Below are 13,683 nucleotides of genomic sequence, written 5' to 3'. Positions count from 1 at the left end.
CTGACAGCTACATTTCGACCACTGTATCCCCTTATAATTTGTAAACTGCTCCAGTTTAAGATCAGTTAACTTTTTGTTGAACATATATGGTGCAAAGTGGAGTGCTTTGCAGCTCAGTGTCTCGCTAACCTTAAAATACCCTACAAAAAACCTCAGCTTCAGGCAATCTTCACGAGTCACAGAGGAGATTTTTACCTCATCCAAGGATGTTGCGTGATTAGTTTGGTTTGTCTGTTTGCCAAGAGGATTACTAAACAAGTTATGAAAACATCTGCATGAAAGTGTTTACCGAAGGCGGGGATTGGCCCAAGATAAACTTTTGGAGTTAATCTGGATTCACGAGTTTCTGGAAGGAACCTTTACAGTTGTGAAATCAGGTTAAACTGGACATAAGGAAATTTTGGAGACACTGTTTGAAGTTCTTGAGAAAACAAACTAACCCAGATCCATCTATTATCCTGGATCCACAGCCTCGCTTCATACGCAGTGCAGAGGGAATCTTCAGCACTCTTCTTGTTTTTAATTGTGAAGACTAAAGGAATGCCTCGAATATGAAATCAGACTTACATATTCACAGAAATTAATGGAAAAAATGCTAAATTAGTTCACCCCCACTGGCAACTGTATAACAATTATAATAACTCGGAAAAAAAGTATTTTGCATCATCTGAATTGCGACTTTAAAATGCCACAGCCAATCAATCCCTATCCTGTTTTTTGTTTGTTTTTAAAGGTGTTCATGATTTTATTTTTTCCACATGAGAGCAGCTCACATGGAAAACAGCCCTCAAAACTCACATTTCTTATTATGCAAATCCTCTGTTTTAAGTCTCGGTAGCTGCTCTTAAACAGATACTCAAATGCAAACCTTCTAATTTAATTTCTGTTCTGAGTGGGCTATGGCTAGAGGCCAGTTCCACAACTATTTGAGACTCAGTATCCTCAGCTCAACACTGGATGGCAGTAGATTCTCACGGCCGATGGCAGCTCAACCACTGCGGCTGTGGTCTGTGCTGGCTGAAGGAGTAAAAACAGCTGCACTGGCATGTGACTGTACAAACAGTCAGCTGTGAACGCCAAAATACAGAGGCCTCCAAGTCCCCATTAAAGCAAGCCATCGATTTGTCTCTGCATCTTGATGTCAAAAGGTCTACGTGAGACACACAGACTCTCCAGAGGTCTGACTCAGCACTGAATGATCTACATCCAGGAGGAGAGCAGCTCAGAACCATGGCTGTGTGCAAGAGATTATAACTAATAAACTACTTTAAAGGGCTGTAGTTGGTTTAGTTTGTACACAGTGAACTTTTTGCGCTTTTGTTCAAGTCATGATGACACAGGAACTTTTATTTGAGTATAAAGAACCAAAGAAACATTTTCTCATGGAACAGACAAAACTTGATGCATCCCTTCGTTACAACATAAACATGCGTGGATGCGCAAACTGTACCAACGAGCGTCATCCTACAGCGAGTCCTCACAACTGATTACAGGGACTTAATAATCCTCCTCTCCTGCGGCTTTATGCAAATGCTATTACTAAAGATAAACTTAAAATCAATGTCTCATCACTGAAAAATCAAAATGCAATTAACCTAAAGACACCAGCGTCCTGGCTCAGCATGCATCCGTTTTAACTGAACACAGGCTTCCTTGATACAAACAGAGGATGAGGTCAGACTCGGCAAGAAAACAAAGCCGCGTTGAAGCCTTGAGTCATGCTGCTCAGTTAAATGTATTAATTGTAGAGGTACTGAGAGATGAAGCGGTGCAGTTTCTGCCTGTTTTCTGACAACTGGAACAAAGGACTAACAGCCAGGAAGACGCCTTCCTTCTGCCACTCCTCCAAGAGGACCTGAATTGAAAATAACGAGCAGAAACACAGATACGTTAGTAGCATCGCAACCACTGTGCTTATTATTTAGTAACCTTTATTTGAACAAAGTGAGTGCGCAGCTTTTTTTCTTATCTTCGTCAGAGCGCTTCCTGCACAAGGCCGAATAAAAAACAGTGAGGTAATAAGACAGATAAAAACAAAAGCTCCCAAAGCAACAACGCTTCAAAAATGAAAGAGAAAAACAAAGCTACAGATTTCACATAAACAACATCACCTAATTTACTTAGCAAGGTCTGAAATAATGAGGCCAAATGAACGAGGCAAACTTAAGATTGTGTTGTCCTTCCTTTTTCTTTTAAAGTTTCCTAAAAACTAGAAGCACATTTCCTGTTTGCTTCAACTTGTAGATCTTAGAATTCCCCCTGCCTTACCATCGGAGGCTTAAGATGAAGATAAGGTCCATTTCTGACTGATAACCTCAATAATAAACTTAATAATTGCCTCTTGAGATGTTTGCAGATAAATGGGTCAATGATGCTCTATTTTTAAAAAGACAGCGATTCCCAGCCCGCAGACTGAAAGAGAAGACTGATGGGAGCAGACACTTTGCCTGCTGAGTTGAAAGGCTGGTGAAGTGGTAGAGTAGGGATAAAAATGTTGCTTCTTTGCTCTTTCTTCTGAAAATCATACCTCCTAAAACAATAGGTAAAAGTAAGTAACATTCATTTATATGGTGCTTTTTACTCCTTTACATGAATAAAACCAACACTAAACAAAAGCTACACAATAAATCATTCTGGAAAATCCTGCGTTTCTGTTCAGATTTCGGAGTTTAAGTTGGTGCCCTTCTCTCTCTTCGATATTCCCTGCTGCTGTTTGCAGAATCAGAGCAGATGGAGATAAGAGAGGCTCATATTCTTCTGCAAGACAAACCATTTGCTGTGTTCCTACTTTCATTTTATGAAAAGAAAGAAAAAAAAACATCCGTAGACTTGAAAGCTGCAGCGGCATGATAATCTATCACAATATACATGAAGCCTTTATCCAGTCTCATCAAAGTTTCTGTTTAATCCAGAGTTCACTGTGCCCTGGTGGAGTGCTTTCATATCAGGTCATCTCACACCCAACGGGAAGAAAGAGAAATGTGCCACAGAGGATTCCTAAAAAAAAAAAACACATTTTGTTGCCTCGTACACTCCAGCAAAATATGCAGCATAATATCCTTCAGTGAAATCAGCAATGCTTCATTGTTAAAATAATTCCTATTCCGCGTATAACTCCTGCACTCCACAACACGTGGCTCTTCCAAGGTTACGTTCTTATTACTGAAAGGAGTCTAGTAGTTTTAAATTCTTCCGGGGAGAAAAACCTATAATCACAAATCACTTTTTATAAGGGGATCATATATTTAGCGTGTAAAGTCTCAAGGAACTGCAGCTGTGAAATGAATGCACTGAAGTAAAAATTACAATATTTGAAGTTTTGAGATGGAAGGATTAGAGTGATGCATCATTGATCCCAACCAACCAACATTTAGAGGAGCCTTTTCCACATAGAAGCTGAACTGCAGCACATCTACAGAGATCGAAAGATGTTTTAATCTTTAGTCCAAACTTAGAATGGGAGAAAATGTAAAAACAGAAATAGACTGTGATAACAGCATTACAGGTTCATTTAAAAACAGTGAGGTTATAATGAGACACTATTATTGATTGTTCTATCGATCATTTTACTTCCAACTGTGAATTAGAGAGTTAATTAGAGCCTTATAAATATGGGACTGTAAACACTGATCTCATGTGTAAATGCTGCTTTAAAACCTCTCAATGCAACCCTACCAAATTTGATGAAACATCAATGGAGCTCAACACAAATCATTTTGCTCATACAGTGAAGTACTAGCTGGCCTCATGCTTGGCAACCTTTGAAAAATGGCACCGGCACAGGGACCTCTGGGGTGGGAAAGGTTAAAGACCTGAATGTCAAATGTAAACCACTTTGTCACAGCTAAGAGACCTCAACCTGTCTGCGCTACTTTTTTCCATTTTCTAATTTTAAATAACTCATGTCTTTGGCCCAGTGAATTCTCTTTATGAACTGACATTTCTGCCTCCTACATGATTGGATTTGGTTGGTTCCAGCCAGGCAGAGAGTCTTCCTATTGCATCAAACATCAGGTTTCTGTTCACAGCTACTGAAAAATGCCACCAGTTTGATTGATTAATAGTGATTTTGAGATTTGGGCTGGATTCCAGGACTCACATTAGAAGTCAACTTTTTGAGAGTTGGATTGCACCTCAACTTTGAGTCCTGAGTGGAGCTATAATTCCCGGCAGACAGGCAGATTTGGAGACACACACACACAGAGAGGCTGTCACTCACCCCCAGGTCTATTAGTGTTCTGACTGCAGTGTGCGCCGCCTCCTCTGAGCAGCTCTCTGTGAGATACAGCAAAAAGACGCACATGAAACAAAAGAACAGACAGATATCCAATATAGAAAAAGCAGGTTGGGATAGGAGAACAAAGCCATACCAGTGGGACTGTAATTTTTTTTCAGAGTGTAATATTGAAGGGTGTCATTTGGGTACTTTCTGGTTATCTTTTCTGGTGTTTTTTTAAACAAGGGGGATAGCATGTGATGGGAGTGAAAGGAGCTGTTTTTCTTCTCTGGTCTACGTACTTTTGTTACAACACACACTGAATCAGTTTTTTAAAAAGGCAAGGTGACAAGCTTTTAAAGTTTTGACAGAAAAATGGAAGATCTTTGTGAGTTTTTTTTTCTTTTTTTTTCCAGAGGGATGTCAGGTTGAACTCACCATAGTGCTGTTTCTTCTTATTTGCTGTGTCACAAAGATGTGAGTGTATTTGAGCCACGAACTCAGCTTCTGCAGCAGGAAAGACATGAAAATGGAGGCAATTATTCAAGCGAAACAAAGTGAGAACAATCTGCTAAGATAAAGCCATCTTATTATACAAGCTACTAGATAAAAGCTCTTTGATTCGTCCTGTAAAAGCAAAACCATATCTGATTTAAATTTTGCTTGTATCCCCTTCAAGGTCCTCTCCTTGGTCACCTCTGCACTGGATGTCCCACTTCTCTGAGGATTGGTGCATCATCTCCATTCTGCCAAAGAGGTGACGCTTTAATTTGAATTTGAGTTTGTGGGAAAGGAAGATGTCACTAGAAGCTAAATCTGGCGAATGGGGGCGGGGAGTGTAAGTGGCTATAGTGTTGTGTGGCCAAAAGCACACCCTGCAGCTCGGGTCATTTGTGCTTAATGCTCACTCTCAGATGTTACAGGGTGATATAGCAGAACTCTGCACTCACAATATGAACATGGGGGATAAATTAATAAGGTACATTACTGTTAATGTGAAAAAAAAAACAAAAAAACATTGTGCGTGTTTCACATTCTGTTTTTGACACTGCGGGGCGATCGTGGCTCAAGAGTTGGGAGTTCGCCTTGTAATCGGAAGGTTGCCGGTTCGAGCCCCAGCTCGGCCAGTCTCGGTCGTTGTGTCCTTGGGCAAGACACTTCACCTACCGCCTACTGGTGTTGGCCAGAAGGGCCGATGGCGCGATATGGCAGCCTCGCTTCTGTCAGTCTGCCCCAGGGCAGCTGTGGCTACAACTGTAGCTTGCCTCCACCAGTGTGTGAATGTGTGTGTGAATGGGTGGATGACTGGGTGTGTAAAGCGCTTTGGGGTCTCTAGACGGGACTAGTAAAAGCGCTATACAAATACAGGCCATTTACCATATGGTCTTTCTTGGGCCTGGAAAATCCAACTCCTCCAATAAAGACTTTGGGTTGTGGCTGGAGACCCAGCTCTGATCACTGGTGATTATCTTCAACACAGAAGGGAGTTCAATTTATTGCAAAAGTTGATATTTGTGCTCTGGTTTTAGGTCTCTGGAACATTTTTAAATGTACATGGGGAAAATGGTCAGAATGGCATTTCTAGTTGAAGCAGTGAGTGCTTCACCGTGAGAAGACACTGCAGTGCAGAGGTTCCCACATATTAAAACAGCACTTTGTTTTCATTGATAAACTTTTGCTCTTTTGGGAGTCCACTTAATGCGGATTCGACAGCCAAAGGTTTTGTTTAGGCAACACGGCATTTCTACACCACTAATCAAGAGAAATGAAAAACTGTTGAGATAAATAACCATTTAAAATAAAAAAAAAATACTTAATGCATAATTAGTTTGAAATGCTTTGATTGCATATTAACAATTAAGAGTTTTTATAATTTTAGTGACTATTTGTAGCTGACCTGCAGTACGTTCATGGCCACTAGGGGGCTGCAGACCACACCATGGAAATTGTTGTTGCAGGTGAGTTTAAATCAGTAGTTTTGTCTTTCAAAACATGAAAAATGTCACCAGCATTCACTGCATGCATCGATACTAGAGTAGGCCTGACTGAAAAGTCACTCTAATACCAGATCATGAGATTGCCAAATTACTCGTAACCACAAAAGGAATTTATGACCTATCCAATGTTTACCACCCCACACTGAACACAGGTGACCAGCTTCCCTTAAACAGTGTCCACATACCAGCCAGAGGCATCTCAAAGAGATCCAGCCCCATAGTGGTCCAGCATAGCGCCCTGAGATGTCCAGCTAGCATTCTGCAGAGGAAGAAGAGCATCTCTGGACAGTGACTTGGCTGTCGTATCTAGAAAAAGTTGACACAGACCACGAAGGACACATAAGACTAAATCAGAATGAGGCAGTGAAGAACTGAAAGCTTATTTTCTACTACAATACCACATACTTAAAACTCACTGTCAGGAGGCTCTGGGATGTGATATTACTCAAAATAAACTGTTGACTCGCTGAGGCTTGAATATTTGAAGGCAACATATTTTTATGAGAGTGCTGCTGATGTACTGTTTGTAGAAGAAAATCGCAGTGGATAATAAATACATCCAAGACTATTAACGGTACGACAGAAGGCGCCCAATTACTTCTGCCAAGTAAGCCGTGCGATTGGTTTGGTTTGTTTGTCTGTTTTTAGCAGGATTACTCAAAAAGTTCTGGACAGATCTGCATGAAAACTTCACAAAAGTGGGGCTTGGCCCAACTTAGAAATGATTAACTTTTGGAGTCGATACCAATATGGATCTGAATTCAAGGATTTTTTTGGAAGGATTCGCTGCTATTGCGAGACGGGAGTAAATTGGACATTTTGTGTCACATTCTAACAAATGCACAATTTTAATATCACAGTTAAATCTGAGAAATCTCTTAATGTCTTTACGAAGATACAAAAAAACTAATCCAGATACACAACTCATGAATGGTGCAGAGGTAATATTAAGCCTTGACAGAGGTATGCAGCATCAAGTGGCCTTTTTTAAGTGCATTACATTCAAGTGAAAGACCAGCAAAGAAAACAAAGCCTTCTCAATGACTTCAAACAACAGACTAATCTGCAGTACCTACCAAAAATACTCTGCTTCTTGGTCAAATAGGTGTTAGAAATAAATGATTGCCCCACTAATCATAAACCAGATGGGATGCTGTGTCACTGCAGGATGTTGTATAGATCTCTTCAATTGTGGATAAATCTGCAACAGTATTACCAACAATCTCAATGCTTCACGGCAGGAACGACATCCTTTCACCTTCTCTGTGTCGCAGAGTGGGCTGAACCAAAAATCTAAACCCCAAAACTTCGACTCAGATCAAAGCCCAGAAACCCATTCTTTGTGTTTCTTTGTAGGGATGGATATTGATAACAGTTTGATTGATACAAATCCCTTAATCCCTCCTGATCTGTGTACAAAGAAGAACAAAAAATTAAGAGTATACAGATTTTTTCCCCCCAGCTTTAGAATCACGTATTTCACCTGTGTAAAAGCTCAACTCCTGTGAATTTGACATCATGGTTTTGCAACTACCAGAGGAAAAAATGGATTGGACAATGTAAAGACCAGTTCTTGATTCCCATCCCTTTTTCCTGGCCTAAGCAGTTCTTTTCTTCTTATCGGTTTCCCTCAGGAGAGGTTTCTTTGCAGCAATTCGACCATGAAGGCCTGATTCACAGCCTCCCTTCAACAGTCGATATTGAGATGTGTCTGCTGTTTGAACTCTGGGAAGCACTGATGTGGGCTCTAATCTGAGCTGCCGTTAATTGTTCATCTCTGAGTCTCTAAGAAGTTATCCTCTGCGGCAAAGGGAAGTCTCGGCCTTCCTCTCCTGAAGCAGACAACACGATAGCCATTTTTATTTGATAGTTTTTACGACTACACTTTCTAAACTGACTGACCTTCGTGTCTGAAAGTAAAGATAGAGTGTCTTTTCTGTTTACTTAGTGGAGTGGTCCTTGCAATAACATGAATTACTGCAGTAACTCAAGGTCACTTCCAGCATATGAACACTATTGCAGTCCAAAATAACTGAATCTGAAGTTGGTTAAAATTTTATTAACAGTGTTTAAAACTGTTAACCCAAACTTTTAGAAAACTAAGATTCAGCAAGTCAGATTCCTCAACAGTAGACTAAGAAAAGCATTTCTTTAAGGACTTGGATTTAACCACAGCAGTCGTGATGAAATGTGACAGCTGCCCAAAAAACTGGAAGCAAACTGTTCTCTAAAACATCCATAAATGCTTTAAAATTGAATCTTTCATTACCTGACATTAAGGTCCTTGGCTGTGTACTCAAACTTTGGATAAACTGTGTAATTACTCTATAAAATGCTCTTTATTTGTCTCAGAAACTGGAAATAAACTTTGCTATAAAGACTGCGTTAATGAGTACATCAGATAATGAGAGGGGCCATGAAGCTGGTGGTTCATTAAACTACTTTATAAAGTGTGTGGGGACATTATAATCATGTAATATGAAAATATGAGCGCTCAGTTTATATTATGGAGTTCAGCTGCTCCTGTAAAATGTTCTATTTTTTTCGGACATTATACAACTGCAAAGAGTCATTAATGTTTAGTCTCTAAAGAGATGGATGCTTATAGCGCTACAGCGCACCGAACAGCTTGCAGCTCATATTTGGTTGATTCTGCTCTCCTCATCTAAACTTTAAGTTTTGTGGAAAGAGAATGGAGGTTTCTGCCACAACTTTCAAAGTGCATGGAGAAGAACAAGGGTCCTAAGAGGTCTAAGATAATTCAGGGTGACACCCTGATGAAGGCCACAGACCAAAATGTCTGATCAAGTAATAAAATTGTTCCTTATACCTTAAATGTTGCTGGACCTTGCATTAGTATATCAAAGTCTGAGCCATCCCTCATTTCTTTATACTTTGCTAGGAATATGTTAAGGTGCAGTAGTTTATTGAAACGTGGAAACGAACACGGAAATACAGTATGTAAGGCATAGTTTGTGCCTTGAAAGTCAATATTTGATATCTTTATTCTTCAACACAGTCTGAACTCTTGGACAAGCTTCCTCGTCTTTTCTTTAAGAACTTTTCAGGATTAGTTCTCCAGACTTCTTGAAGGAGATTCAAAGCTTTTCTTTGGACACTGGCTGCATTTTGGTCCGTTCTCAGTCAAGATGATCTCACACTGCTTTAATAATGTTGAGGTCTGGGCTCTGGGGAGACAACTCCATGACTGATAGTGTTCCACTGTGGGGGTTTTTTTCTTATCAGTTATGCTTTTACTGCACTGGAAGTGTTTTTATGATCAAAATTATGCTGAAAAATGATGCTGTTTCCAGTCAGATGCTTTCTGATGGTACCTGATATGAATTTTGACAAGATCCACAATGCCACTTGCTGAAATGGAGCCTTAAACCATGACAGACCACCATGTTTTACAGATGGCTGTAGACATTTTGAACAAAAATGTCAAATGTGGATTCATCACTCCATCAAGACCTATTGTCACAGATTTTCAGTCAAGTTCTTGTATAATGGCACACCTCAGCCTCTTCTCCTGGTTTGCCTTCCCTAAGCATTGCTTCTTGACAGCAACCCTACCACCATTTCAGAGGAGTGGATGGATGAGTTGAAGGGCTGGATGCATTTCTCAGGTTCTGTGTCAGGTCGATTTTTTCTCTCTAAAAGGAGATGACTTTCAGATACTGTTCATATGTTGTAGATAATTTTTTAGGCCTTTTTTTTTCTTCTGTCCTCTACCTATCCAGTTAAGGACACACTGCACCCAAGATACACCAAGTTTTCAGCTAATAACTCTGTGAAATCAGCTTATTGGTTAAAAAATACCAGTTTATACCTTTCAAACTGTGTAGATCCATAGATTCGACTAAAAAAATAAGAACAAATGTTTCGGAGACAGGCTGCTAGAAATAAAGCGCCTAAAATAAAATTGTTTCTTCAGTAAGATGTCCTCTATGTTTAGAAACAACTCTCTGTTCATCCCTTGTGTTTGGTGCCTAATTACCGAAGTATTGATTCACAGATCAGTGTTAAGTGGGTGAAGAAACAATACAAAAAAACATCCCTCTGGGTGGAAAAAGCAGTTAATGTCCAGAAAAACTGAAAGACCTTCAGAACCTTGAACATTATTTCTCAAGACCACTTTAAAACATTACAAGAAAGCCTGGCTTCTTTAGATACCCAAAATATAAAGAAATGGGGCTTTTTGCACAGCACCTTATAGCTGCATACAATCCTTTTTTTTCTAAAGAAAATGCATTAATTAAGCTTTTATAACAACTTTTTATGCTTTTGCTAATGAGCTTGTGCCACTTAGTCAGCTGGGCTAATTCAATTAGCGTTTAAACAATCATCATATAAAAAGGTGAAGCACTTAAATACACAGAAAAAGTTGGAAACAAAAATGACAGGATGAAAACGGAGCCGTCAGGGTAACAACCACGAGTTGAGTTGTACGAGCAGTAAAAGCACATCACAACAAAAAGGTCAGCACTGCAGCTGTTGTATAAACAAGTCCAGAGAGACTGCTTAGCAAAGACATTACACAAAGATTGAATGTTTGCAAAGTGCAACAAAAAATGCATTTTCAGCACAATATTTACACAGGTAATATAAGGAGATTTAAACTACAGAAATAAAATTGGATCCAAAAGGAAAATCCAATAGAATCCAATAACACTAAAATGTCGATCATATTGATTTATTTATATTGCATTTTGTTGTTTGTTTCACATAACTGAGAGGCAGCATGAATAAATAACCTAATACGCACAAACAAAAAAATATATACATGCATTTGGGAAAACAAAACAGCAAAGTTTTCTTGCTTTTTCTTGCCTGGTTGCTTTGCAAAACAAAAGTGAATCTACCTAGGCAAACTGAGGTTAGGGAATACTTTTTGCTGTCTGGTATGTAGGTGTATGCAGTCTTGCTTCAGCACCTGAACTGAGGGTAGCAGTGCAGAGGCGGCAGGATAAGAAAAATGAGTGCACTGGATGGAGAGAGTTAAAAGATGGGATTTGAAAGAGTGGAGCTTTGTAAACTGTAGTGCGGCACTTCCTTGGTGGACAAAGCTGAAATGAGAAGAAGTTATGCCAGCGTGGGTGGCACTGTACTATGCAGTCAGCCAGCGAGCTACATGTGGCAAAGCCAGTCATAAGAATGCTCTTTCTGTTGTGTGGTGATGCTAGTAAAATCTTTATAAAAAAAATCAGGGCCTGTATTTCCAGAGTTAGGCATATGAATAGTAGAGAATTGCGAAGGACAAAAGAAGAGTAGTCTCCACACTGAAGAGTGCAATTTTTCCAATATTCAGAGGTGTCGCTTGGCAATCATTCATATGAAAAGCAGGTCATATACAGATAGACGGCTCTACCTACTATTATGACATCATGTGACATGTAGCTCAGAAGGTAGAGGGTCATCTGGCTGGTTGGTGGTCTGCGTTTGATCTCAGATACTTCCTGCCCACATGTTGAAGTCTACTTGCTTAAGACCCCAATTACCCTCCCTGCCCCTAATGGTTATGGTTAGGTCGTATCTTCATGGCACCTTACTGCCAATAGTTTCTGTGTGCATACTTGTATGGCTCAGGTTGTGGGTATATAAATCTGCGCAATCAGTCTTGCTCTGACCACCTGACTCCTGTTTGGGAAGAAAAAAGGTTCTAATTTAAGTTTTTCTGTGAAAACTTAGTTTAAGGTAAAATTAGGTTCAGAAAAGTGTCAGTTTTAGTCTGTAAGTTTGTAGGAAATGATTGTGAGGTAATGGAAACACAAGTGTGTGTGTGTGTGTGTGTGTAAATGGGCATGTGGGAGGCAAATTGTAAAGCACTTTGATAAAAGCCCTATATAACGGCAGTCCATTTATCAGTCCATATCCTAAAATGATCTAATAGGAACAAAAAAATGCCCTGAAGCTAAAATGTAACATCATTAGATGGTTTTTTTTCCAGAGTTTGAAGTATGTGTGCCAGCCCTTTTTCATTTGAAAGTGTAGGTGTAGGTTTCCACTATTTACTGGAGAATTACAAAGTACAGTTTTGTTTGCCTGTATGACTTTTCTCATGTGATGCTTGAAATAAATCCCAGGAAACACACACAAAGCACCACTGAGCTCACAACACTCCTTTCATAGAACCTGGGATACACAACCTTTAACAAATATGAACAAATTAACATTACCAACTAAATTACAACTAAATACTATTAGGAGGAAGGAGGCAAGGAGGTGGAGGGTGATGTGTTTTTGGAAGCAACGAAGCAATGATGATGCAGAGCTCAGTGGCAGACTTGAACAAGCACCAAATCTATATATGGCTTGCCTTTTGTAAACAGACAGGTGGTGGGCACACATAACTGAATGTCCTACATATTATAACCAACACATCTATAAAGACTTAATATATTGAAGTCTTTGAAAACGCTCTCTATTGCAAAACATAATGTAAAGTGCTGGTATCACCTTTTTTTTCTTTTTAAACTCCTCATAGTGTCGACTATTCACAGTGTTAGCAAATGTTCATTGTTCCAAGATTTAAACAGGAAAAGCCATTTTAAGATGCCAGCGCCCACGGCCATTATGGTTCTTTAATGTGAAATAAGCAAATATGCAGTTTCTTACCTTTTCCATCATCCGGCAAACAAAATGCTTCCAAGCATGTGGATGCTACAACTTTAAATAAAAAATATCCTCATCTTTACTGGATTCTATGATGCTGAAGCTTGCATTTAAAACGCTTCATTGGTTAATGCTACTGCTCTCTCCATAGCTGTCAGCAGAGCTGTTAAATAGTATGCCTGCTCACATCAGTCTGATAAAACTGCTGCTCTTTCTCTATGCAGATTTACATTTGTACAGTCACGACTCCCGAGACCATCACCTCAAAGTTGCTCTGCAGTGATTACGAATAACATGCCTGCACCTTTGACAGCTGGTGATTTGGACCCCTTGGAAGTCGGATATCACGTCCAACAGTCACGACAGTTGGACTTCTTTTAAATCTAAGACCTTACTGGTAATTGGCATTCAGGATGTGGGCTCTATCCATGCAGGTGCTTTTATAATGGAGATTCAGTTGCTTTAAAGTTGTATTTCATGTGGTGGTTCTGGTATTTTTGTGCATGTCCTGTAGGCAGTTTGGGCCAGCGCACAGCCAGTCCCACAACGGTGCCTTTTGAGAACAAACAACCATAATAAACATATCCAAGAGCTGAATGTTAAGTAGTGCTACTTAGAGAACGATGAGTTAATATCCGTGGGAAGAAAATCACGGCCAACCAAATCTTAAGGCTTCATCACAGATGTGGGCCTTAAATTTCAACTGTCACTTCAGTGTCTATGAAGCCTACTCACTTCAGACGTTGAAATGAGTCATTTCAACTTTTTTATGTAACTTTTCAGTCTATCCAGTCTTTTTCTTTCTCTCAGTGGAAAGATGTGGAATCAGCTCTATACTGGACACAACAGAAGAGA

The 13,683-nt window shown here is 39.7% G+C and overlaps 1 protein-coding gene across 1 annotated transcript in view; it reads right to left on the bottom strand.

Annotated features, from left to right (window-relative positions):
• Positions 1-1,738: 1,738 nt before the first annotated feature.
• The window catches only part of gpat2 (glycerol-3-phosphate acyltransferase 2, mitochondrial), a 91,271-nt gene continuing 79,326 nt past the window's right edge, over positions 1,739-13,683 (bottom strand). The window contains exons 19-22 of the mRNA XM_065471811.1: positions 6,399-6,519; positions 4,655-4,723; positions 4,220-4,275; positions 1,739-1,855 (exon numbers count right to left, since the gene is read on the bottom strand). Of these exons, the coding sequence (XP_065327883.1) occupies positions 1,739-1,855; positions 4,220-4,275; positions 4,655-4,723; positions 6,399-6,519 (363 nt within the window). The remainder of the gene's footprint in view (positions 1,856-4,219; positions 4,276-4,654; positions 4,724-6,398; positions 6,520-13,683) is intronic.

The sequence above is a fragment of the Pelmatolapia mariae genome, linkage group LG12 (genome assembly GCF_036321145.2).
Source record: "Pelmatolapia mariae isolate MD_Pm_ZW linkage group LG12, Pm_UMD_F_2, whole genome shotgun sequence".
NCBI lineage: Eukaryota > Metazoa > Chordata > Actinopteri > Cichliformes > Cichlidae > Pelmatolapia > Pelmatolapia mariae.
Note: the sequence above shows the minus strand (reverse complement) of the source record. Positions and strands in the feature narration are given on the sequence as shown.